The 27,769-nt window shown below is 41.3% G+C and overlaps 1 protein-coding gene across 4 annotated transcripts in view; it reads left to right on the top strand.

Moving 5' to 3' along the window:
- LOC126469879 (uncharacterized) overlaps positions 1-27,769 on the top strand; it is a 406,588-nt gene that overhangs the window by 312,321 nt on the left and 66,498 nt on the right. Inside the window, exon 8 of one of the 4 annotated variants that reach the window (XM_050097208.1) lies at positions 23,348-23,987. The exons of the other annotated variants lie outside the window; for them this stretch is intronic. Within the exon in view, the coding sequence (XP_049953165.1) occupies positions 23,348-23,451 (104 nt within the window). The 3' untranslated portion in view covers positions 23,452-23,987. Of the gene's footprint in view, positions 1-23,347; positions 23,988-27,769 lie in introns of those variants that run through there. 4 annotated transcript variants of the gene reach the window in all.

Genomic DNA, 27,769 nt, shown 5'->3' with positions numbered 1-27,769 from the left:
GGTAACATTTTTCCTGAAATCGGAACAGCTACTAAGCACGGGTTGTTCTTAAATGAAAATGCTCGCCATACTATTTAGTTTATCGGTGTCTAATGTAATGTGCTCAAGTTTGTTGTCACCTATCTGCTCAATATGACACACAGAATTACTGTCTTTTCTCATATGTAAAATTACTTTAATAATCCGTACTTTCTAGAAAACACACCGGAATAAATATGTCTCCACTTTAAGACACTTTGCACAACTAAAACCAGCAAATTATAACTTCCTTCGGAGCTCATACTACACATGTCGGTACCATTGAAAGGCTGGGCTCTTGACTACTGTAAGCATTCTCTATCTCCAAGAAAAGAGACGTGTGAAGAATACCCCATTCTGATTAGTCAGTTTTCTGTAAGACCAATAGAAAAACATTATTCTCCTCTGTTAGTCCGCACTTTTCATGACTAACCAATCAACAAATAACACTCTTTCGAACTGTACTTTTTCCCGAAATAAAATTTAACATTCTGATATTTTCTTTCTACTGTATGTTATTAACTATTTTCATTTGCTCTCGAATTAGATTTCCTTTTACCATAAACTTACTTAACATATTATGATACAAAATTCCCCATTGTCTGCATTCACACTGTCTTAAAACTTCCTCATATTAGTTCATACAGCATTAATCAGTAGAACAATGATCTACATATTTACTTTACACCACATTCATGCATCATTCACACTACTAAAAGCATATACAAAACTGTACAAACATAAATAAACAAAAAAGCTTTCAAGAAATAAACAGAACAATTCAAACAAATGATCTCTTGACCTGTTTCTTGAAAGTCTTCTGTGCTCTAGCAGATGAAAATTAGAACTACGTACTCAACTTAACCTGCTTCAGACCATCTGTCACTGCACGCATGAGTCATTCTCCCAATACACAGGTTCTAGATAGGAGCGATATAAGGTGCAACGCCTCAAGCTTGGTATAACTTCTTGGATTATGAGACGACATTACAGTCAGTTTCTGACTCAGTACTCACGTTATTTCTTCATTTTAGAAACTTATGGGACCACACCCTGCCTATCCAACCCATATTAATTTAGGCTAGTATTTGACCCATTTCTGAAAAAAAAAACAATTTGATGCAGGACCTTATTATTTATACTGTATGTTACATGATGCTAATAGAGTCAACTGTACTAAAATCTACTTTATCCATTTTATTGGTTTTAAGAAATACTTTTTTAAATTTATTAACAAAAAATATTAAGTTTTTTCTGCAGAAAATATTTTTTGTGAAGTTTCTAACGGGGGAATATCAATGAATGTAGTACCAGAGGTGTCTTTTTATGTTATGCAGAGTCTCTGAAAATTTCATTTATTTATCTATGATAGTTTCTGATATAATGGGGCATATGTACTGAAAATTTTAGTTTGCGGGAAATTGACTTTAAAGAAAGAACTTTTGAAATATGTTACTTACAGTTTACTAAAACTGTCCTGTTGCATATGATGGCCCTTCTATGGCCTCTGGCAGGTCTTCCAGCTTCTTTTTCCCCTTACTGGGTGTTTGTCTTGCTTTCTTGGCCATATTAGATGCAGACCTGTCTGCATCAGCTATCCTCATTTTATTGCAATGTTGCAGCCCAGTGATCACATTTTCACCAGGATTAATTCCAAGCTTTTTCAGTACCCAACACTATCCAATATGACCACAATTGAATGTAATAACAGCATCATGAACTTCTAGTTTCATTGTATGCATGCCTACAAATACAGTTTTAGGAAGGTAGTTCCAAATTATGCTGTTGAAACATTCATATGGGCTCTGTGTCTGCCCATGCAGTCATTTCCTTAGAAGGTCAGGATGAGCCAAATCTCTGAAAATAGGTTTAATTGCTGTAATAATAGCAGCAGGAAGAGAATACTGGTGAGAATAAGATTCTCCAGTTGCCTGAACCCTATTGTATTTGCACCACAATTTTTTTCCTGATGGACACAATCCATGACATGGCTTATCATCAGTAGAGGATTTATGGAAGAATATGGCCCAAACATATATCTTCATTGCCTCCATATTTTCTTTATTTCTCCTAATTGCCCGCCCATAGTATACCTGCAAGTTTTCTATTTCAGTTTTAGTTAACTGACCCTGTCTGGTCAACAATTTTCCATCTTCTAATTTTTTGCCTCTCATATCAACAGTCAGTTTTCTCAGCCTTGTTCCCAAACGTTTTTGAACATGGCCTACACATTCTATTTTGCTAATAATGGCATCTCCATATGGCTTAGAGTTCACCACATTGTTGTATGCCTTGCTGTCACCATCACCCAAATATTTGGTGTACCGTACGCCTCTTATTTCTACGTAGCGATGAAATATTTGTTGTACTCCATGAACTTCCATATCACCATTTGTTCCTCTAAAATTAGCCACATAGGTGTGTTCTTTATGTTCATTGACTTTGCAATATTTAGACATTGTCTCCACATCTAACACTTTACTGGTGTCTACAGTCATGGCAGTCACTACTCCATTCGGAGAAGTATGTTCTCTTTTCTGCCAACTTCCATCAAGTACAACTGCAATATCCGAACATCCATCATTTTCTTCCATTGCGTCCCTAGCAGCTAGTTTCATGCTTTCCTCACTGACCTCACATACAGCTTTCTCTAATATTGCAGTCAGTTTTTCAAATTTATTTTGTGGTTGATGTAAGCTCATCACTGAACAAAATGTTCTCCCTCCAGCCATGCCCTTGTCAATGGATCGTAAGGCATAAACTAATCTAGTATTCATTTCATAAGGGCCACTTGCATCTGGTTTTGAAGAACTCGTAAATGAAATCACAGCTGAGCATTTAGTGCAAATTAAATCCAAAGCAATTGCTAGGCCTTTTCTCCCACTGGCACTCTCATGAATTTTCACACTCTGTGACTCACCACACTGTCCACATTGTACAAATTTAGAAATTACATCTGATAATATTCTCAAATTTATAATAATGTTACTGCACCCCTTGTCACTTACAGTAAATTCATTGTAACTCTCTTGAAATGGTGAGAGCTTATTTGATGATGCACTTGTTGAAAAATTACAATTAGAAACATTGTTGCCAGGCGACATAACCTCTTGTACAGAAAGCTTTCTAAACTTGTTTCCTCTAAATTGTCGTTTCTTGAAAATGCCTTTATGTTTCCTCATCTTCAATAAACACAACAAAACACACATAAACAATCACTGAGAACGTAAGTATAACAACTACTCGGGGGAGGGGGGGGGGGGGGAAGTGCAATGTAGGGGATATAAAGATCTAAAATACATGCAGAAAAGTGGGCGTGGCACATAAACACACGTCCTCTTTAAATGCTCAAAAAAAATTTTTTTTCAGCAAAATCCTTTTCAGAGTGCTTAAATAAAACCTTAATGTATCGAAATATGATGCAATCCAAAAATCGATTTTTTTCGACCTGAAGCACGGTGTGGTTCCCTTAAGCAGTCATATAACCCTCTTTAGGACTGTAATTTGACCTACCCAGGGCCTGAGTGGTTGAGAATATCTTATGTTCATGGAACATTTGACTTCTTAATAAAGGGAAAAATGACATGTTTTAGCACATAAACATGGTTATTCCCTGCATCGATTTTACAATATGAAGTACTGTCATAGTGATTCTGCCCAATGAATCATTTGGAAGTGGAAAGCAACCTCCAGTCCAGTGACAAATTGCTGTTTCTTTCCGTCCTAAAGTAAGTGCAGAATAAGAGATAAGTTTGCCAAAATTGATACTCTGTAAGGTAAAACAGATACTGTGCAGCCAGTTGATTGTGTGTGAACACTCATTCAGTGTTCAGAATGATCCAGTCTGCCACAGATACATCCACACCAAATCCTTCGGTCACCAAAGAAGACAACCTGTTCCTTAATGAAATGAAATGTGTTTCTCTGCAATGTTGTTGTTGTTGTGGTCTTCAGTCCTGAGACTGGTTTGATGCAGCTCTCCATGCTACTCTATCATGTGCAAGCTTCTTCATCTCCCAGTACCTACTGCAACCTACATCCTTCTGAATCTGCTTAGTGTATTCATCTCTTGGTCTCCCTCTACGATTTTTACCCTCCACGCTGCCCTCCAATGCTAAATTTGTGATCCCTTGATGCCTCAAAACATGTCCTACCAACCGATCCCTTCTTCTAGTCAAGTTGTGCCACAAACTTCTCTTCTCCCCAATTCTATTCAGTACCTCCTCATTAGTTACGTGATCTACCCACCTTATCTTCAGCATTCTTCTGTAGCACCACATTTCGAAAGCTTCTATTCTCTTCTTGTCCAAACTAGTTATCGTCCATGTTTCACTTCCATACATGGCTACACTCCATACAAATACTTTCAGAAACGACTTCCTGACACTTAAATCTATACTCGATGTTAACAAATTTCTCTTCTTCAGAAACGATTTCCTTTCCATTGCCAGTCTACATTTTATATCCTCTCTACTTCGACCATCGTCAGTTATTTTACTCCCTAAATAGCAAAACTCCTTTACTACTTTAAGTGTCTCATTTCCTAATCTAATTCCCTCAGCATCACCAGATTTAATTTGACTACATTCCATTATCCTCATTTTGCTTTTGTTGATGTTCATCTTATATCCTCCTTTCAAGACACTGTCCATTCCGTTCAACTGCTCTTCCAAGTCCTTTGCTGTCTCTGATAGAACTACAATGTCATCGGCAAACCTCAAAGTTTTTACTTCTTCTCCATGAATTTTAATACCTACTCCGAATTTTTCTTTTGTTTCCTTCATTGCTTGCTCAATATACAGATTGAATAACATCGGGGAGAGGCTACAACCCTGTCTCACTCCTTTCCCAACCACTGCTTCCCTTTCATGCCCCTCGACTCTTATAACTGCCATCTGGTTTCTGTACAAATTGTAAATAGCCTTCCGCTCCCTGTATTTTACCCCTGCCACCTTCAGAATTTGAAAGAGAGTATTCCAGTTAACATTGTCAAAAGCTTTCTCTAAGTCTACAAATGCTAGAAATGTAGGTTTGCGTTTTCTTAATCTTTCTTCTAAGATAAGTCGTAAGGTTAGTATTGCCTCACGTGTTCCAACATTTCCACGGAATCCAAACTGATCTTCCCCGAGGTCCGCTTCTACCAGTTTTTCCATTCGTCTGTAAAGAATTCGCGTTTAGTATTTTGCAACTGTGACTTATTAAACTGATAGTTCGGTGATTTACACATCTGTCAACACCTGCTTTCTTTGGGATTGGAATTATTATATTCTTCTTGAAGTCTGAGGGTATTTCGCCTGTCTCATACATCTTGCTCACCAGATGGTAGAGTTTTGTCATGACTGGCTCTCCCAAGGCCATCAGTAGTTCTAATGAAATGTTGTCTACTCCCGGGGCCTTGTTTCGACTCAGGTCTTTCAGTGCTCTGTCAAACTCTTCACGCAGTATCTTATCTCCCATTTCGTCTTCATCTACATCCTCTTCCATTTCCATAATATTGTCCTTAAGTACATCGCCCTTGTATAAACCCTCTATATACTCCTTCCACCTTTCTGCCTTCCCTTCTTTGCTTAGAACTGGGTTGCCATCTGAGCTCTTGATATTCATACAAGTGGTTCTCTTCTCTCCAAAGGTCTCTTTAATTTTCCTGTAGGCAGTATCTATCTTACCCCTAGTGAGACAGGCCTCTACGTCCTTACATTTGTCCTCTAGCCATCCCTGCTTAGCCATTTTGCACTTCCTGTCGATCTGATTTTTGAGACGTTTGTATTCCTTTTTGCCTGCTTCATTTACTGCATTTTTATATTTTCTCCTTTCATCAATTAAATTCAATATTTCTTCTGTTACCCAAGGATTTCTATTAGCCCTCGTCGTTTTACCTACTTGATCGTCTGCTGCCTTCACTACTTCATCCCTCAGAGCTACCCATTCTTCTTCTACTGTATTTCCTTCCCCCATTCCTGTCAATTGTTCCCTTATGCTCTCCCTGAAACTCTCTACAACTTCTGGTTCTTTCAGTTTATCCAGGTCCCATCTCCTTAAATTCTCACCTTTTTGCAGTTTCTTCAGTTTCAATCTGCAGTTCATAACCAATAGATTGTGGTCAGAATCCACATTTGCCCCTGGAAATGTCTTACAATTTCAAACCTGGTTCCTAAATCTCTGTCTTACCATTATATAATCTATCTGATACCTTTTAGTATCTCCAGGATTCTTCCAGGTATACAGCCTTCTTTTATGATTCTTGAACCAAGTGTTAGCTATGATTAAGTTATGCTCTGTGCATAATTCTACAAGGCGGCTTCCTCTTTCATTTCCTCCCCCCAATCCATATTCACCTACTATGTTTCCTTCTCTCCCATTTCCTACTGACGAATTCCAGTCACCCATGACTATTAAATTTTCGTCTCCCTTCACTACCTGAATAATTTCTTTTATCTCGTCATACATTTCATCAATTTCTTCATCATCTGCAGAGCTAGTTGGCATATAAACTTGTACTACTGTAGTAGGCATGGGCTTTGTGTCTATCTTGGCCACAATAATGCGTTCACTATGCTGTTTGTAGTAGCTAACCCACACTCCTATTTTTTTATTCATTATTAAACCTACTCCCGCATTACCCCTATTTGATTTTGTATTTATAACCCTGTAATCACCTGACCAAAAGTCTTGTTCCTCCTGCCACCAAACTTCACTAATTCCCACTATATCTAACTTTAACCTATCCATTTCCCTTTTTAAATTTTCTAACCTACCTGCCCGATTAAGGGATCTGACATTCCACGCTCCGATCCGTAGAACGCCAGTTTTCTTTCTCCTGATAACGACGTCCTCTTGAGTAGTCCCCGCCCGGAGATCCGAATGGGGGACTATTTTACCTCCGGAATATTTTACCCAAGAGGACACCATCATCATTTAAAGATGAAAAAGATGGCGCTAGCAGTTCATCTGCAAAGAAAATTGCAGTTTGGCTAGGAGAGAGACAGAAGTCTGATTGACCACTATAGACAAGAAGTAGGGATTATGGCATGAGTTTCTGAAGTACTTCCACCATTCATCACATGCCGTTGTTACGTGGGACTCAATGAAGAGGATTTCGTGGAGGGGGATACAGTTTGTCCGTTAGGTATTGGATGGGACAAGACATCCTTAAAGTGATACACTCATACAACATATGGCAGAACATAAATACCATAGGGGTAAAGGAGACCACTAATCAAATAGCAGAAGCTCTGAGTCATCGAAGCACAATTCCAGGATTTCAGTTTGGCAGGAGGACTGGGGTGGGGTTTTTGTTGTGTGTGGGGTGATGGCTCTATCCACAACTGTGTCTACATTAAGTACACTAACCGTCAACAGTACCTGCATTTTTACAGATGTCACCTCTTCCAGAGCCAGAAATCACTCCCATAAAGCTTTGCTCCTGTGAACGGCATATCTGCAGTGAGTAGAATTCCCTTGCCCGGAATGCATTCTGCAGGTGCCTCACAACTCTTTTATGAGTACATACATGGCTACCTCAGGGTCCCAGCATTTGCTGCACCCTTCGTTTCCAGAAAGGTAGTATGCCCAAAACCAAGCATGATAGCCATCTAGTTGTGGGAGGAGAGGGGGGGGGGGGGGGGAGATCAAATACCTCGTCGGTGGTAGCCCCCTGACCATGCAGAGGTCACACTATTGGTCCTTGAACTGAAAACTCCCCATGTCATCTACGGCATTGGCCCCTTACCTAGCTTGCATTTATCATGAATCTCTCGCCCAGCACAAAGTCCTAAGCAACTGGAAAATAGCGCAGGTGACTCCAGTATATAAGAAAGGTAAAAGAACAGACCTGCAAAATTACGCACCAGTATCCCAAACTTCTGTTTGCTGCAGAATCCTTGAACACATTCTCAGTTAGAATATAATAAACTTTCGTGAGGCTAAGCAGCTTATGGCCATGAACCAGCATGGTTTTAGAAAGCATTGCTCATGCGAAACTCAGCTTGCCCTTTTCTCACATGATATACTGAGAACTATGGATGAAGGGCAACAGGCAGATTTCATATTTCTAGATTTCTGGAAAACATTTGACACGATGCCCCATTGCAAGCTGTTACAAAGGTATGAGCATGTGGAGTAAGTTCACAGATATGCGAGTGGTTCAAAGATTTCTTAAATAATAGAACCCAGTATGTTTTCCTTGATGGTGAGTGTTCATCAGAGACAAGAGTATCATCAGGAGTGCCCCAGGGAAGTGTGATAGGACTGGTGTTCTCTATAAACATAAATGATTTGGCAGAGAGGGTGGGCAGCAGTCTGCAGTTGCTCATTGATGATGCTGTGGTGTATGGTAAGGTGTCGAAGTTGAGTGACTGTAGGAAGATACAAGACAACTTAGACAAACTTTCCAGTTTGTGTGATGAATAGCAGCTGACTCTAAATGTAGAAAAATGTAAGTTAATGCAGATGAGTAGGAAGCACAAACCTGTAATGTTCAGATACAGTATTAGTGTACAGCTTGACACAGTCAGGTCGTTTAAATATCAGTGTGCAACATTGCAAAGCGATACGAGGTGGAACAAGTTTGTGAAAACTGTGGTAGGGGAGGCAAATGGTCAACTTTGGTTTATTGGGAGAATTTTAGCAAAGAGTAGTTGACCTGTAAAGGAGACGGCATATAGGATGCTGGTGCGACGTATTCCTGAGTACTGCTCGAGTGTTTATGTTCTGTACCAGTTCGGATTGAAGGAAGACGTCAAAGCAGTTCAGAGAATGGCTGCTAGATTTGTTACCAATAGGTTCAAACAAAACTGAAGTGTTACAGAGATGCTTTGGGAACTGAAATTGGAATCCTTGGCGAAAAGGTAGTGTTCTCTTCTGGAAATACTATTCAGAAAATTTAGAGAAGCTGCAGTTGAAGCTGACTGCTGAATGATTGTGCTCCTGCCAACATACATCGCGCATAAGAACCACAAAGATAAGATACGAGAAATTAATGCGTCTATGGAGGTGAACAGACAGCCATTTTTCCCTCGCTCTATTTGCAAGTGGAACAGTAGGGGAAATGACAAGTAGTGGCACATGGTACCCTGCGCCATGCACATTATGGTGGCTTGCGGAGTATCTACGTAGATGTAGATTCATGCCAAGTAGTATGTGCCTGTCGTGACTGGGTCATGGGGACACAGAGCAACAGATTGCTGGCCAGGTAGCCATTGCTGAGGCTGGGTGGTACCCATGGGGAGAGCCCCCACTCAAAGTGGTTGGCACCCTGGAGGATGACTTGCATGTGAAGCAGATGAAGCATTCTCCTGCTGGTGCTCATGTGGCCCCATCAATCTCTTCAGAAGGAAAGAACTCGTTCAATGCAGAGAGATATGACCCCAAAACGTTTCCATCCCTGACTATGCCGTGGGAGGAACATATGGCTAAATGACAAGCAGAGTAGTAGTCTCCCCCAATACGTGGTTTGTCCGATGACAGATGGGGATTTTTATTAGGCCAGAAAGCCATTATTCTTTGTGGAGAATATAGAGGACAAGTTCGGGGAGGTTGCAGCCATCTCCAAAATAAAGAGTGGGTCAGTTTTGATTAAAACAATGTACCTTGCCTATTCACGGGTGTTGTTTGATTGTGACAAGCTGGGTGACATCAGGTGACTATCACTCCCCACAGTAGTCTAAATATGGTTCAAGGCATCATTTTACATCGGCATCATTTTCCATCGTGACCTCCTCTTGCAGGCTGATGATCAGCTACGCGCAAACTTGGAGCAACGGGGTGTGCGTTTGTTCATCATATCCATATGGGGCCAAAGGATAATAAGGTTACTACCAAGGCCTTCATTTTGGCCTTTGGGGGCAATTCATTGCCTGAAAAGGTCAAGGTATTGGTATACTGATCTGACTTGAAACACTATGTTCCTCCCCCCTATACGGTGCATCCAGTGTATGAAATTCAGGCATGTCTTCATATTGCAATGCCAGCCCAGCCTGTAGTGATTGTGGATGATCATTTACACACGAACATTTCTTGTGGCACTCCCTCCCATCTGTGTCAACAGTGGAGAGCACCATTCTCCCTGCTCACCAGACTGCACCATCTTTCAGAGAGAGAAAAAATACAGGAATGTAAGACTCTGGACAGACTATCATACCAAAAGCTAAGAAAAAGTACAAGCATCTACATCCCGCACACATAACCCTGATGTATGCTACAGCTGTGATGTCACTGCTCTCTCTGATGATGGTACTGTCACCGTCATGCCTCCTACAGTGGGTCCTCAGGTCTGTGCAACCATGCCTGAAATGTGGCAGGACAATTCATGCATTATAATAATGCACCTGCACATTCATCCCTGTTGGTGTGCGACTATTGCACAAAAAATGAAATCACTGTGCTGCCTCATCCTACATACTCTTCATACCTGGCCCTTGCGAACTTGTTTTTACTTCCAGAGTTGAAAACCTTGTGACTGCTTCCTGAATGGGAAACAGCACTGGAAGTGGTGTATCAATTGTGGAGGAGAGTATAACAAAGGAGACCATGCACAATAAGTAAATGGTAAATGTAGAAAAATTTTGTGAACAAAGTTCTTGCAATTTATCCTTCAGGTCTGTAGCCCTCCTGGCCTCAGGCTCCACTAATAGAGTATACCCGCACACTCTACCCAACAGATTCCCTTTCCTCTGTCCTGTCATGCCCTCCAAACCCACACATCCACATGATCTTCTTCATACACTGTATCTCACCAACTCCAGTGCTCATGTGTCACATACATAGCCTGTACACCTGCCATCCCTCCCTCATGTGCCTCTTGATGACTTGAAGCTTCTGCTATTCAGTGAGTGGTTTCCTTTTAGCCTAAAATATTTTCATACAATAGTTGAATAAATTTGTTGTACATTCTCCTCAAATTCAGTTCCGGGTTGCAAGGTCTAACGAGAAACCACAAGCAGAAGGAGAATGTACTTAAATTTCATGAATGAAGATTATAGCCCCTTCTCAATGTATGAACTGAATACTGTGCTATTTGTGGCTCATGATACTGTTCTGGGCTCAGATGTGATCCATTATTTCATGCTGCAGAAGATTAGTTAGAAGTTTCAGAATAAATTTGCCCTTGCTTTTTAAAATTAAATATGTAATGAAGATCAATGTTCTTACTTGAGAGAGTAATTAATAAGGGCTCCACTTTTGAAACCAAAAAAGACAGCACCATCCCAGTAGCTATCAAAATATTGCTCTTATTGCCTGTGTAGGAAAGACAGTGATAGGGAATGATCAGCCCATTCTTTGTCTGGGATCTAGGCTCAAAGAATCTCATAAGTCCGAAATGATTTTTAAGGACATGTTCTACTTTGGATAATCTACCTCCACTTCAAGTGGCAATACATGAAGTGTCTACAAAGTATCTTTTCTGATATTGAAAAGACATATATAGTGTGTTTAAAATTAGTTGCAACTTTTGACATTAGGCTGACCAGAGGGAGACGTGATACCATTGCCCAGGTAACACCAATAGCGAGCTGACTTTCCCTACCATGCTGCCAGTGGTTCGGCTGGTAAAACTCCCTTGTTGCCACAACTGACGAATAAACAGTACCTCACTGGGACTCACGTTAGATGTGTCAGTGTTCGTCAGCTCTCATTACAAAGTTGAATTTGTGGCACTGAAATGTTCTGTAGTTGACAGGTATTGATACGAAGTGTTTTGTGTTTGTGTTGCATTAATAGCAACAGCACAGTACATCTGAATAAGAGATCTGCAATAAAAGGTCGTCCAGGATCACCATTCACCAGCTGGGAATATAACGTTGTGCTGCAAAACATTCCTCAGAAATCGACAATAGTAATGAACAAAATGCAATACCACTCTGTTGTGATGCATAAATCTCCAACAGTGCAGTGGAGGAAAGCGGATATCTTGCTCTGGGTACAAAGAAATCTTCCATAAAAGAAGTTGAACCTAGCATGTATAAGGCTAACTTAATGGAACTTGTAGTGCTGTATAAGCCAAAACTTCATACTACCAGGTCAACAAACTGTAAGGGGCATAGTTTAATCAGGCTTCCTACTTATCATGCTCATTTAAATACGACAGAGTATATGGGCCTAGGTGAAAAGTAATTGGGAAAAATGCAAGAGAAGATTACACTCACTGAGATTGAAATACTGACAGAAGAAGCCACTGCAAATGTTACATGGCATGACTGGTATTGAGTTGTCAGCCATACCAAAAAGGTAGTTGAAGAGGGACTGTGATGAGTTTTAAGGAATACGTAACTTATCTTGTTGCCATGTTAAAATCTGCTTCTTTTGTCAAAAGACAGCAGAGTTTAGAAATATTCATCTCCCAAACTTTCTAATGCAGTTGAAATTGCAACAGAATCCTGACACAATGTGTTATTAAACTAACAAAAGAGTGCATGTCAGGTCAGTAGTTTATTGAACAGCCCATTCTCAGTATAAAAATAAATGTGTAACTTCTTCATTTATATTGTTGCAAAACCTACAGCAATTCTGCTTTTACCAGCTATTGATGGCCCTCAATAATCTCATTATTTCATTGAAAAAAATCTGTAGTCACTTGAATATTACGATAGATATGGAAGATTCGCATATTAATCATATTGCAAAACACTCTCGTCTGTGTGTGCTATCATTCGCCAAATCTTGTTTTGATATCTCAAACCATTTATGAGATATGAGGAATTTATGAATATTTCATTCTAGTTTTTTCATCAATGCACAAGATCGTGACAGAGCGCTTTACATACATTCCGTTTTCTCAAGATTGGAAACAGACAGCTTAAAGAATAATTCAATATATTGTCTACATTTAATATGCAGCAACATACAACATAAGACGCACAAAACACAAATTCATAGCAACACCTATTTTTCACTGCAAACTACAGATTTCATGCAATAGTTTGCCTGCTATTGAAATATTGCAATAACTATTACCAGTAACGAAATGATACGCAGTTCATCATGAAGCTGATGAATGATGTGCAAGAATCAGTGTTTTCTACAAAATAGTTTCTTTAAAATCATTTGAGAAAGATCTTAGATCAGCTGGCCTGCATGAATTGCTGTTGACGCAATCAAGCGAACCTGCTAGGTTCCGCACCGAGTAGGCCTGGCATCATGCTGTGATCACCTGCTGATGTGCCCAGCTCACGCTGGCAACTACAGTTCCCTCCACTTGCTCTCTACTGAACTGTCAAAAGTTGCAACTTATTTTAAACACACTATAGTACTACTTAATGACTTACTATCATCTTTCAGCTACACAACTGTGGATTTGTTGCTTATCTCTTCATTTTTATGAAACCCTTCCTAGTTGAATGTTATTTTAGATATGGAGTTAGGAAGGGAAGCATGGAGACTATTTCCTTCAACTTCATGGTACCCCTCCAGTAAAAATTTTGTGTGCTACCTTATCTGCTGTAACAATAAGTGGCATAGTATCCACTGTAAGAAACCCTGTGATCTATTATTTGTTTACAAATTGCCATCTCCATTTTCTGTTCCACTTTCAGCCTTCCAACATAAATTAATCAGCTGATGCTGGCATTTAAAAGACTGAAAAAATTGATTCATAAAGAGGTTTTCATTTGCACCCAAGAAAGTTGTATGTTGATATTAATTCAGATCATTCTGTATTTAATTCAGCTGAGTTAAAAATGAGAGAAACTATTTAAGATTCAGTGAGGTTCCCTTATGTCATATTTGATAACAAACAAAGAAAAGTATATACTTTCAGTTGGCTTGTGCACACAAGAGGTTTGGAGTATAAGCAGTAAATATCAAGAAATGTCAGAACAGAGTGGAAAGAAATGAAGGAAATTAGGGAGGGAGGGACATGAGTAGAAACTGTTAGCATCAGCATTGTAAAAGCTTCACTCTTATTTAGATTATGGTTGCATGGGCTCTGGACCAAGACGGTTATTTGGCAGAGGTTTTGTGTATCTAAACAAAAGTAACTAAGTCACTGGAGAAATTCAGCTCTGATTAATGATGAGACCCAGGATAATTCTAGAGTTGAAAGTGCACAACAGATATATTTTCCCCCAGTTTTAGTGAGTACTGAGTTCCTGAAGTAGTATACAAATTGTGCCCTATAATTAATGCTACTCATTTTTTTCCTCAGCCAATTTTGATTGAAAAATGCAGAATTTGTTGTGAGACAGTGTAGAAGACTCCCACTTTAGTCTCTGTAGTTTCATGAAGTTCCAATAGGTGGTGGTGCCATATGTAGTGTTCAACATGGCATCTGTAATATAGATGCGTTCCAAGCAGAGAACAGTCTTGAGTTTCTGTTGCAGAAAACCAGAGCTTCGCAGATACATATAGGCACTTGGAGAATTTCTACAGAGACCTGGCAGTAAACAGATGCATGGTCAGTCATTGGGCGAGGCACCTGTCTTCATCGCAGCAAGGTCATGCAACCTGATCCAGTCTCCTGCATGCCGGCCAGCTGCACACAGCTGTCACTCTTGCAATGGTGGAAAATGCAGTCAGTCTCATTTGAGGTGATTTACGAATCGCAATCAAACATCTCAATGCTCAACTGGACATTTCTGTTGATTGTGCTGGCACACTCGTCCACCAGTTTGGGTATTCAAATGTTTGTACCTACTGGGTTCCTCATCACCCAACAGAAGACCATAAAGAGTAACAAAGGATTATCGGTGCAGAATTGCTAGTGCTTTATGAGGCTGAGTGTGACAACTTTTTGTCGAACATCGTCACAGGTGATGAAACATGGGTTCATCACTTTGAACCGGAAACAAAATGGCAATCATGGAGTGGTACCATGCCACCTCTCCGAAGAAAAAGTTCAAAGCCACACTCTCAGCTAGTAAAGTCGTGATGATGGTCTTCTGGGACTCTGAAGGATTTATTCTGTTTGATGTCCTCCCTCAAGCTGCAATGATCTACTCAGAAGTGTATTGTGATACCCTCAGGAAATTGAAGAAACGATTTCAGCATGATTATTACCACAAAAATGCAAATGAACTTCTACTTGACGATGACAGTGCAAGGCCTCACACAAGTCTGTGCACCCGAGAAGAGCTCACAAAACTTCATTGGACTGTACTTCCTTATCCACCCAACAGCCTGAATCTTGCACCTTCCAACTTTCATATGTTTTGCCCAATTAAAGATGCACTCTGCAGGAAGCAGTGCATGGATGATGGGGAGGTTGTTCATGCAACAAGATGTTGGCTCCAACATCAGCCATTAGAGTGGTCAGATATGCAGACCATCACATTGAATGAAGATTATGTTGAAAAATAGGGTTTTTTAACCAAAATAGTGGGAATAATGTGATTTATTGAAATCCTGCTTTGAGAAAAAAAGTGTTGCATTACTTATTGAACTCCTCTTATACACTACAGGCCATTAAAATTGCTACACCACAAAGATGACGTGCTACAGATGTGAAATTTAACCGACAGGAAGAAGATACTGTGATGTGCAAATGATTAGCTTTTCAGAGCATTCACACAAGGTTGGCACTGGTGGTGACACCTACAACGTGCTGACATGAGGAAAGTTTCCAACCGATTTCTCATACACGAACAGCAGTTGACTGGCGTTGCCTGGTGAAACATTGTTGTGATGCCTCGTGTAAGGAGGAGAAATGCGTACGATCACGTTTCCGACTTTGATAAAGGTGGGATTGTAGCCTATCACAATTGCGGTTTATCATATCATGACATTGCTGCTTGCGTTGGTCGAGATCCAGTGACTGTTAGCAGAATATGGAATCGGTGGGTTCAGGAGGGTAATACAGAATACCGTGCTGGATCCCAACGGCCTCGTATCACTAGCAGTCCAGATGACAGGCATCTTATCCGTATGGCTGTAACAGATCGTGGAGTCACGTCTTGATCCATGTGTCAACAGATGGGGACGTTTGCAAGACAACAACCATCTGCACGAACAGTTCGACGACGTTTGCAGCAGCATGGACTATCAGCTCGGAGACCATGGCTGCGGTTACTCTTGACGCTGCATCACCGACAGGAGCACCTGCGATGGTGTACTAAACGACGAATGGCAAAATGTCATTTTTTGGATGAATCCAGGTTCTGTTTACAGCATCATGATGGTCGAATCTGTGTTTGGCGACATCGCGGTGAACGCACATTGGAAGCGTGTATTCGTCATCACCATACTGGCGTATCACCCGGCGTGATGGTATGGGGTGCCATTGGTTACACGTCTCGGTCACCAGTTGTTCGCATTGACGGCACTTTGAACAGTGGATGTTACATTTCAGATGTGTTACAACCCATGGCTCTACCCTTCATTTGATCCCTGCGAAACTGTACATTTCAGCAGGATAATGCACGACCGCATGCTGCAGGTCGTGTGCTGGCCTTTCTGGATACAAAAATTGTTCGACTGCTGCCCTGGCCAGCACATTCTCCAGATCTCTCACCAACTGAAAACATCTGGTCAATGGTGGCCGAGCAACTGGCTCGTCACAATACGCCAGTCACTACTCTTGATCAACTGTGGTATCGTGTTGAAGCTGCATGGGCAGCTGTACCTGTACATGCCATCCAAGCTCTGTTTGACTCAATGCCCAGGCGTATCAAGGCAGTTATCACGGCCAGAGGTGATTGTTCTGGGTACTGATTTCTCAGGATCTATGCACGGAATTGCGTGAAAATGTAATCACATGTCAGTTCTAGTATAATGTATTTGTCCAGTGAATACCCGTTTATCATCAGCATTTCTTCTTGGTGTAGCAGTTTTAATGGCCAGTAGTGTATATTGACGGACACAAGCAGGAGTACATCCACCACAGCTGCATGGTTTTTGCTGATTGTGTCCTCAGAATCCATTTTTCAGTTGAATTTGTTGTATTTGATGGTGCTGTATGTGATTCTTACGGCTGTTAAACAAGAAGTTTGACCACATGCTGAAATTCCCCATAGGTTCAAATTTTCTGATTGCTCTGCAGGCTGTTCAGTATTTTTGCCCTGGAGAAAAGCAGTTCAGAACACCTAGGATGCTTTTCACCAGTTTCAGAGATAAAGGGAGGAAGCATCTTTTCTGGTGGGTACTGAAGGATATGGGAATGTATGGGACAAAACAGCAGATGTTGTGGCCAAGGAGGCATATGGAAAAAACAGAGACTCAGTGTGCTATCCCTCATGTTGCTGCTGACAATATCTGTCCTACATCTATGGGACAAAGAATGGTTAGAGGTCAGAGGTAACAATCTGCAGTCAGTAAAACCAACTGTAAGAACATAGCATTTTGACATGATGCAGTCATTCTGTTACATATTCGAATGGAACATAGTTCTATGATACGTGGTTTCTTTCTCCAGTGTAAGGTTCCAAACGTTCGAGGTGCTTAAGCATGCAGACAACTGGAAGCCACATGTTTACTGGTGTACGTTATATCTTTACAAGAGGAAACAGTCTCTTTATCCACTCTTAAATTGGCATGAGATGAATGTGGTACATGTTTTAAAATTCTGCACTGTAGCTGACTTTACATAAATTGTTAGATAGGAAGTTTTGGTGTATTACTTGGATGACTGACACTTCTTATTATTATGGAAGTTATCAGTTGGCCAAATTTTCCTCTCTTGCTTTTATTCAGTTTCAGTGTTTTCATTTTGACAATACTTTTGAATGCAAAGTGTATAGTAGCAGTTTCAGACTTGGTGCTGAGAGAAAGAAAATTAAATGTTAAACAAAACTTCACATATTAAACATTTTAACTATCCCTGTCTTATAAAATCTTTGTTAAGGACCCTGCTACTCATGCTTCTGAATGCTCTAAAGAACCAAAGCAACTACTAACAGTCTCCTTCTTATAAATCGGTGAAATTGTAATCTTATTAGATGGAAAGCCAGAATTATTCAAGGAAAACGATTTTGATCTTTCATACAACACAAGATATTACTCTTTCTACCCCCCCCCCCCCCCCCTCTCTCTCTCTCTCTCTCTCTCTCTCTCTCTCTCTCTCTCTCTCTCTCTCTATTTTTTTTAAAAAAGGCTGTCATCCACCCGGAGGTTGGTTTGAACACCACAGTGTTTTACTATTGCCTTCCTACACTCTTTGAATTGACATAACCTGGTCAGCCAAAGGGGGATCTACAGTTTAATGTGGACTCCAAACCACAGTGCAACTTGGCATTTTTCGAATTAATAAGTCATAGAATGTACTGAGCATAAACAAGTCCACAACAGCAAATAATAGTTCACTGTTGAAAGCCACATGTGGGGCTGCTAGATGCTCTACCAAGAACTGCTGAGGTGAAGCTGTGGTCCTGGCTTAGTTGCCAATGTGGACCATGTGATCCGATGAAAACAGAGCTGGTGTGAGGTTTGAGAAATCCCTGAGCCCAGAACCATCTGGAGACTGTAGGCTGATTCACAGTCTGACATCATGTGTTCATCTGGTGGGGAGAAAATATCCCTCACATCTTTAACTGTAGTATATGAATGGTAGTGACTCAGACTGTGATTGGATTGTCAGGAAGGAGGAAAGATAGTCGAAGATATCTCGGCTGAGGAAACTGGCTCTGAGTTGTCACAATGTGGACCTTTCAGATTTCAGAGGTGGTGGACTGTGCAGGCAGTGTGTGGTCCTCAAAAGGCTGAGTTGGAGACCCCTTCCTAACTGGAGGAAATGGCTTTGTTTGTAATCAGTCCCTGTTGACACCCCAAGGCTTTGCCTGTGTATGATGCAGTTTGTAGTGAACAGTTGCTGGTTCTGATCATGCTTCTCTAGCTCCGGCCACAGTGGCAGAACCACTACTGCAGCAATTTATTTTTAATGTGAGCTGACTTTGTATCTACAGCCTTGACCATAAAGCAGTCAGGCTTAATGTGTGATGATGTTGACAGGTATGAAAGTTTGTCTGGAAGTGAGGGCCCAGCATTGGGAGCTCATTCAGCACTGTGGGCACTGTTAGAAGTTTCACAGCCAGACAAGGTGCAGCAGCATTTGTGGCAGCATCAATAAAGGGTTGCTCCTGTGATGTAATCAAGTGTGAGAGTAACTATCAGAGATTCGTGAACTTTGAGACTTGACCTACTTAGGAGGTATTCCTAGTGCTTTCTTCATTTGATTGTAAAAGTTATGTTTCTCTGTTTAAAGTGTGTTTGAACAGTAGAGATGTCAGGTAGATGGTACCATTTTCTTTGGCAGATTTCGGTCAATGAGGTGGACATGGGTTGTGAGCTATCACAATCATTCATTGTTTCACTTCAATAATAAAATTGTTGGCTAAAGTGTAGATAATGACCATTGAATCATAGGTACTGCAAAAGGAAATTTCAACAATTACCAGCCATTTTGCTTCCAGAAAATGACCTTGGAACTCCAGGAGGATGATGATTCAAACCTCCATCTGGCCATCCAGATTTACATTTTCCAAGAATTCCCTAAATCGCTTAAGGCAGATTCAATGATGGTTCCTTTGAAAAGGACACAGCTGATTTCCTTTTCCTTCCTGCCCCAGTTCCAGCTTGTGCTCCAGCTCTGATGACCTCAATGTTGATGGGATGTTAAAACTCTAGTCTTCGTTCTTTTCCTTTCCTGACCGTTACACATGCAATTTTGCTAGATTCTTCATTGGTAACATGTGACAATGAGTACTACATAATAATTGTTACATGCACTCAGCATGGTATGCGTATGCTACCACAATTCCCTTTCCTCTTCTGTACCAAATTTTGATGTCAAACTGATTGAGCTACAGGATATTCAGGATGAAAAAAGGGGGGGGGGGGGGGGGCAGGATATCATCAAGGCTACCTAATATGTTCCAAAACACCACACGTAGAAATGGGATTCTTCTGGGACTCATACCTCAGGTTCTGTTGGTTCTAGAAAGGTAGGGTCAAGTGTTTTCAATAGCCCTTGGGCAAGGGACTATTTGTATATCCAACAGAAGGATCATCTTAGTGTCACTACCCTACAGCACAGGGTCAAAATTATGAATGTTACACACTTCCCCCTGCTTAGGAAAATGGAGCAAATCAGTTGATACTTTTTGCATTTGATGTGGTCTATGGTGGGCCTGAAGGGCTTGTAGGAGCACCATTAATTCATGGATAGTTCCTTAAAAATTCCTCCCCCCCCCCCCTCCAAAAAAAAATTTTTTTACCATTTTTTCATACCAAAACAGAACTGCGGATTCCAAGATGGCTATGCACAGAAAGTGGCTGAAATTTCTGTGATATCATCCTGATTTTGTTGCATTGATCCCGATCTCGAACAACTGTAAAAATTTTCTTGATATTTTTATCTGTTTCCAAGATACAGAGGTTCAGAGTTACCCTACATGTACACATAAAATATGCATGTAAAATTTGTTGTAAGGCTGAAATGTAGTTTACAAAGTGTTGTAATTCTAAAACACTTGAAAAATTTTTGTGTATGTAAAATCGAGTCTGTAAAATTTGTTTTAAATTATTTAAATTTCACTAATAACATTTTACTGACCTGTAAAGTTTATTTTGTATGAGTCACATGCTGTGCTGTGGCAGGGAAATGAAGGGAACCAGTGGAAAAATGCTGCTGTTGCAGCACAAAAAAAAGGCAAATATGCTCCTGTTTAAAAGAGTTTGACAGAAAGCTGGGGTACCAGCTGGCTCATTCTGCCTTCCCCAGCACCTTTAAAAATTTTCTCAAAAGTTTTGGCACATGAACACATTCATACTGTTTTAAACTGAGAGATGAGACAACAGCTGTGGAAAAGTGACAGGAAAGTTAAAAAAAACTGGAAGATAGTAAACAGTGGTTGTAGTGCAGAAGCAGCAAAGGAGATATTGGCAGTGTGAGAAAAAGAGAGGGACACAGTGGCCATGGAACATAGTTGACAGTGACATAATAGTGCTAGGAAAAGAGTAAAAGAGACAGTACTGGTGGGAGAGTAATAAAGACAAGGAGAAAGGGGAAGTAGGTGAGAGCCAGCGACAATGACAAACACGGTCCATAACAATGACAATGCAGAAGAGAGCGGCAATGACAGTGAGAAGATTCAGCAGCAATGGAAAGGAATGAATGAGATATTAGCAGTAAGAGAGAGCAAGAGGGAGACAGTGACAGTGAAAGGTGACAGTAGTAGTAGGATAGGACGAAGGAGACAGAAAGAGATAATGACAGTGAGTTGAGCTGAATAAGTGAGTGAGAATACTTATTAGGCAGAAATGCTAACCATTATGATAGAAAGACACAAAGATGTAATGACAGTGAGTTGAGCTGAATAAATGAGTGAGAATACTTATTAGGCAGAAATGCTAACCATTACACCACCATAGCACTATAGTCAACATGGCTGCACGAATTACCCAAATTGAATGCCCTCCCCAACACAAACTTCAGTTCATATCTTCAGCGTATTTTCCCCTGCGTTATCACTATTGCCAGGAAAATAGGGGGAAAATAAGCTGAAGATATGAATTGAAGTTTGTGTTGGGGAGAGCACTTGACTTGGGTAGTTCGTGCATCAATGTTGACCATAGTACTGTGGTGGTGTAATGGGTAGCATATGTGCCTGGTAAGCAAGAAGACCTGGGTTCAAGTCCTGACCAGAGCACAAATTGTGATTCATTTCTTCTGTTTCCATCATTATCATAGATAAAAATGAGACTTAGATATCTCTTGGAAAAATTTAACTATAAGATCACCTGTCAGTCTTGCTTGCAGTGGTAACACAGGTCTCCGTAAAATCACCGAAGTTAAGTGCTGGTGGGCTGGGCTAGCACTTGGATGGGTAACCATCGGTCTGTTGAGTGCTGTTGGCGAGCGGGATGCACTCAGCCCTTGTGAAGCAAACTGAGGAGCTACTCGATTGAAAAGTAGCGGCTCCTGTCTCGTAAACTGACATATGGCCAGGAGAGCGGTGTGCTGACCACATGCCCCTCCATATCCACATCCAGTGACGCTTGTGGGTTGAGGATGACAACGGCAGCCAGTCAGTACTGTTGGGCCTTCCAAGGCCTGTTTGGATGGAGTTAAGTTTAGTTTATAAGATCACCTATGGTACAGGGATTTCCCATTATGTCCAACACTGCAGTGCTATTCCAATGCTGGGGAGCCCTGGCAATAGTGACAATGTAGGGGGAAAACAAGCTGAAGATATTAATTGAAAAATGAGTGAGAATAGGCAAGTGGGAGTAGATGCTTATAAGTGACTTACAGGAATGGACCAAGGGGTGTGAGCGAGTTACAGTTAGGGGAACTTGTGGGAGTGAGAGGAGAGTTGCATGTTAAAAAGAGTGCAAATATGTTTGCATGCCAAAATTGTTAAAGGTACTGAGGAAGGTAGAATTAGGTAGCTAGTAATTAACTTTTAAGTCAGAATCTTTTAAACAGGAGCATATTCGCCTTTTTGTGCTCCAGCAGGAGCATTATTCTGCTGGTTTTATAATTTTTCATTTATTTGAACACAAAGCACTACTCTCGATCTTGGCTACTCTTTATTCATGATGGAATACCAGGATTAGGAAGCTGGATATTTGGTTGATAGTTGCTTCAGCGAGTGTCAATTGTTGTAACCTCTCAGCTAAAGAGCAGGTAAGCAGGCACAGACACTGAATACATCCATTAACCATTTGCAATCAGTTAGAAGCTGTAACACAGCTGTGAAAGAAGTTTAGGATTTAAGTTTCTGTCGATAGAAACATTGTTAGAGATGAATTACAAGCTTAAGCTGGGGAAGAAAATTGGCTGTGTTCTTTCAGAGGAACCATCCTGGCCTTTTGCCTTAAAAGATGCAGGGAAATAATATAAAACCATAATTTTGATGGCTGGATGGGAACTCGTACTGCCGTCCACCCAAATGTGAATTCAGCATCTTGCGTCTAACTTGCTTCACTAAAGATACACATGAGCTGTTCTCACTCCATAAAAGATAACAAGAGCTGCATCTTCTGTTTTTGGGTAGTTGTTTGGGCTGTTTTGGTGCTTTTGAGCCAAATACTATTGGCTGTTAAGTGCTGCTTCCCCTGCCCCCCCCCCCCCCCCCCCCTCCCATCCCACCCAGCCGTAGCATCAGTAGTGTGCTGCAGTCCGTCTATTGAAAAGATAGAATTTGTCTAACAAGAAGGTAGCAAGATGAGGGCCAATTTTAAACATGATTTTAACATTTTGAATGATTTTTCAGAGCAGCTTGTCTGTTCATATCAAATATCCTTTCTTCATAATTTATGGAAGTGTTATGAAATTTGAATCACATTCAGAATGATCTTTGATAAGAGTTACATTGTTTGGAAATATTGTGAATCTGTAAAATTAATGTGGGTGTGTAATTTTTCAGTGTGATCTATACCTTTACTGCTATACCTTTTGCAGGTTTCATCAGTGGTATAGAACAAGTAATTTTCACCCTTCTAGTGATGATGTGGAAGACATCTGCTATGAAACATGCTGCACACTCACCACAGCCATTCCACTGAGGACAAACATTACAAAAATGGAAAGAGCTGACATTCGAGACCTACAGAAATATCCTCAGTCATTTTACCTGCAGACAAAGAAAATGCCACTGTACTACTTTCTCTGTCAGAATACAGGCACAAAATGTACAACTTAATCAAGCTTTCAGTGTACATGAAATTAAAAGGAAACTTGACCGATGGAGTGAAAGGGAGGATGGTAGAGCTTCTACACCAGTCCTGCGAAAGGAAACCATTGAAAAAATTTGACCACAGGCTGCTGCACCGCCAAGGCTCTATGGCTTAAAAAACATAAAACATTAACGAAATGAGACATTCTTCTACAGTCTATTGTAAGCAACACAGGCACTCCTACATACCTGGTCAATGTCTTGTATAGAGCCCCTGTGTCAGTAAATGTTAGCACCACATCAGGAGTTCAGTACATCTCATTCAGTGGCTGCAAGGATGTTGCCTTCATACCAGGACCTTGTTGTGGTGTTTGATGTGGTCTCCTTCTTCACTAGAGTGCCACTTTCTGATTCCCTCAAGCTGAGGAGGGAGAAATTCAGCACCACAACGACTGATCTGTTCTGAATTTGAATATAATAAATCTTGTAGAGAATGAAAAGCTTATTTCCATGAATCATCACTGTTTTAGAAAGCATAACTCGTGTAAAATTCAGCTTGCTCTTTCCTCACATGATATACTGGGAACTATGGATGAAGGGAACATGCAGATTTCATAGTCATAGATTTCCAGAAAGTACTTGACATGGTTTCCCCCTGCAGACTGTTAACGAAGATACCAGCATAAAGAATAGTTACCCAGACTTCTTAATTTTTATTAGAACCCAGTATGTTGTCGTCAATGGCGCATGTTCATCAAAATCATCAGGAGTGCCCCAGTGAAGTATAATAGGACTGCTATTACTTTCTGTATACATAAATAAAATGACAGACAGGATAGACAGCAATCTATGATTATTTGCTGAAGATGCTATGGTGTATGGGACGATATTGAAATCAAGTGGCTGTAAGAGGATACAAGATGAAGTAGACAAAATTGGTGGGATGACTGTTACCTTGCTCTAACTGTAGAAAAATGTAAGTTAATGCAGATGAGTAGGAAAAACAAGGCCATAATTTTTGGATACAGCATTGGTAGTGTCCTCCTTGACACATTCACATTTATGTATCTCGGTATAACGTTGCAAAGCAATGAGAAATGAAACAAGCATGTGAGGATTGTGTTAGGGAAGCCAGATGGTCAGCTTCTGTTTATTGGAAGAATTTTAGGAAGGTGTGGTTTATGTGTAGCGGAGACTACATATAGGATGCTAGTATGACGTATTCTTGAGTACTACTTGAGTTTCTGGGATCCACACCAGCTCAGGTTAAAGGAAGACATTGAAGCAATTCAGAGGTGGGCTGATAGAGTTGTGACTGGTAGATATGAACAACATGCAAGTGTTACAGAAATGCTTTGGGATCTCAAATGGGAATCCTTGGAAGGAAGGGAGGACCACTATTGAGAAAATATGAAGCTGACTGCATAACAATCCTACTGCTGCCAACATACATTTTGCGTAAGGACCACAAAGATGAAATACGAGAAATTAGGGTTCATACAGAGGCATATAGACAGTCATCTTTTCTTGCACTATCCTCGAGTGGAACAGGAAAGGAAACGACTAGTAGAGGTACAGATACCTTCAACTATGCTCTGCCTGGTGGCTTGCGGAGAATGTATGGAGATGGAGTTGGAGAGGAGGACCACTTCGAATTTGTCTTCACATCCACAATCATTCACTTCAGTGGCAACAGTCATGGACAAACAGATGGCATTGCTATGGCATACTCCATGTCAATTTTTGTGGCAACCCATTCATGGAGGATTTAAAAGAGAAAGCTTTTGTTGTGTATGTGCTCAGCATAACAGTGTTGCAAGACTTGTCATTTCAGCACAAATGTAACTACTCTAGCTGGCAGTAGCTTGACTACAGAAACCAAAGAGCTGTCCCCAGAAGAGGAAAACAAACGCATCATGGGGGAAAAGAGGGGGGGGGGGGGGGGGGATGGAGAGTTCAAACACTGCTTAGAAATGAGCACAGGGTAAAGTAAAAGTTGGTTGATGTCAGGGTAAAAACTAATGGGCCTGACCTATTGCTGCCAGCAAGTAAATACCTGGGTCAGCAGTTCTGCGTGTGCAACAATCCATGCGTGCCATCTGTGGCAGCATGCTACACCATTCTGCAGCGAGCCCCATGCAAGCTCACCTGCATCCACATCAATGTCTGCTAGGAGGTAGACTAAATCCATCCCCCCCTGAAAAGGCCAAATGGAGGCAAAAACGGCCAGATTTTTGCCACGGCTTCCATTGTAAAAAGCAGAGAGGGCATGAGATTCCTCAGCAGTGGGTCCATCAACAAATTTGGTAATGTAGATGCAGCTGACCCCACTGGAATGGTGGAATATTGCTGGTGCTGACATAATACTGGTGTGCCAGAATCATCAGGGCCTAGGGCTCATCAGTGGGCAACGAGTGGGCAAAGGAAAGTGCCAGTTCCAAGTACGCGGCCTCGTCATCGGGATTTGGGGAACAATCACTGCTAATCCTGTGTTCTGCAGGTGAAAGTAAGATGGCAAAGCCGCAGTGGGGGTGTGCGTGCTACCACAGTTGGGAGCCTGCTACTGGGAGAACACTGCGACAAACCCTGTAACAGAGCTGGCGCACAGAAAGGAGCACTGTGGGTTCAGTGGCTCGCAGATGTACCTGATAAGAATGACGTGCCAGCTGCTTGCAGCCGACATCCACTACAAATAAATTCTGACCTTTCTGGCCTACCACTACACCAGGAAGCCACCCCTGCTGCCAGCCAAAAGATGAGTCGTAAAGGCCCATGAATAAAATGTGACAGGCCACGACAGTCTGGGGCATGTGGCTCAGGGTCCAACAGATCAAAGAGACTCCAGGGCTAGAAGCATGCAAATTTCTGCCAGACTGTTATCATTAACTGACCTTGCCAGGTACATGTCTAGAAAACTAGGCAGTACATTGTTACAGGATGAGGCAGCCACAGACTTTGTCATTTGAATCTTGAATTTTGCACGAAGTGCTCCACCTCTGAGTTAGAGTTAGAAGCCTGGTGAAACAAGGTGGTAATCAGATGCTAGATATAGTTGGAAATGCAAAAATCCTCTTATTCCCATGACACAAATTGTTGACTATGATCGGATATGAGGATCCAGGGAGAGCCCTCAACAGCAAAAATGACTGACATTGCATCAGTAGTTGCTGTTATCGTGAAAGACAGTTTGGCAACATACAGGAAAGTGGACAAAACCTCCACTACCAACAACCACATACATCTGGAAAAGGTCCCCTTAGCGTTGATGTGAACTGTATGCCAAGGGTGCTCTGGGACTGGCCAAGAGGAAAACTTATGTGGTTGCAGAGCCTAGTACACTGGACAGGTCACACAAGCCTATGCAAGATGTTCAATATATTGCAATCAAAGGCTGTTCAGTAAACGTGACGCTTTGCCAAAGCCTGCATATGAGACGTACCACAGCACAACCCATGCAGCAACCGGAGTATGCAAGGATGCAACGCCGAAGGGGTGAGCACTAGACAGCCTTGCTACTCCATGGAAAGCATGGAGTCACCTTGACAACACTGAGTTGGTCATGTATAAGGACACATGTGTTGTTCTTGTGGTCTCAGTCTGATGATTGGTTTGATTCTACTCTCCACACTAATCTGTCCTGTGCAGGCCTCTTCACCTTCGAGTAACTACTGTAACCTACATCCTTCTGAACCTGCTTTCTGTATTTCTCTCTTGGTCTCCCTCTACAATTCCCCACCGAGTGAGGTGGCGCAGTGGTTCGCACACTGGACTCACATTCGAGAGGACGACGGTTCAATCCCGTCTCCAGCCATCCTGGTTTAGGTTTTCCGTGATTTCCCTAAATCGTTTCAGGCAAATGCCGGGATGGTTCCGTTGAAAGGGCACGGCCGATTTCCTTCCCTAACCCGAGCTTGCGCTCCGTCCCTAATGACCTCGTTGTCGACGGGACGTTAAAAACCACTAACCTAACCTACAATTACCCTCCCCCTCTCACACACATACACTTCCTTCCAGTACTAAATTGGTGATTGCTTAATGCTTCAGAATGTGTCCTGTCAACCGATCGCTTCTTTTCATCAAGTTTTGCCACAAATTTCTTGTGTCCCCAATTATGTTCAGTACTTCCTCGTTAGTTATGTGATCTGTCTATCTAATCTCCAGCATTATTCTCTAACAGCACATTGCAAAAGCTTCCATTTTCTTCTTGT

Source organism: Schistocerca serialis, chromosome 3 (genome assembly GCF_023864345.2).
Source record: "Schistocerca serialis cubense isolate TAMUIC-IGC-003099 chromosome 3, iqSchSeri2.2, whole genome shotgun sequence".
Lineage (NCBI taxonomy): Eukaryota > Metazoa > Arthropoda > Insecta > Orthoptera > Acrididae > Schistocerca > Schistocerca serialis.
Note: the sequence above shows the minus strand (reverse complement) of the source record. Positions and strands in the feature narration are given on the sequence as shown.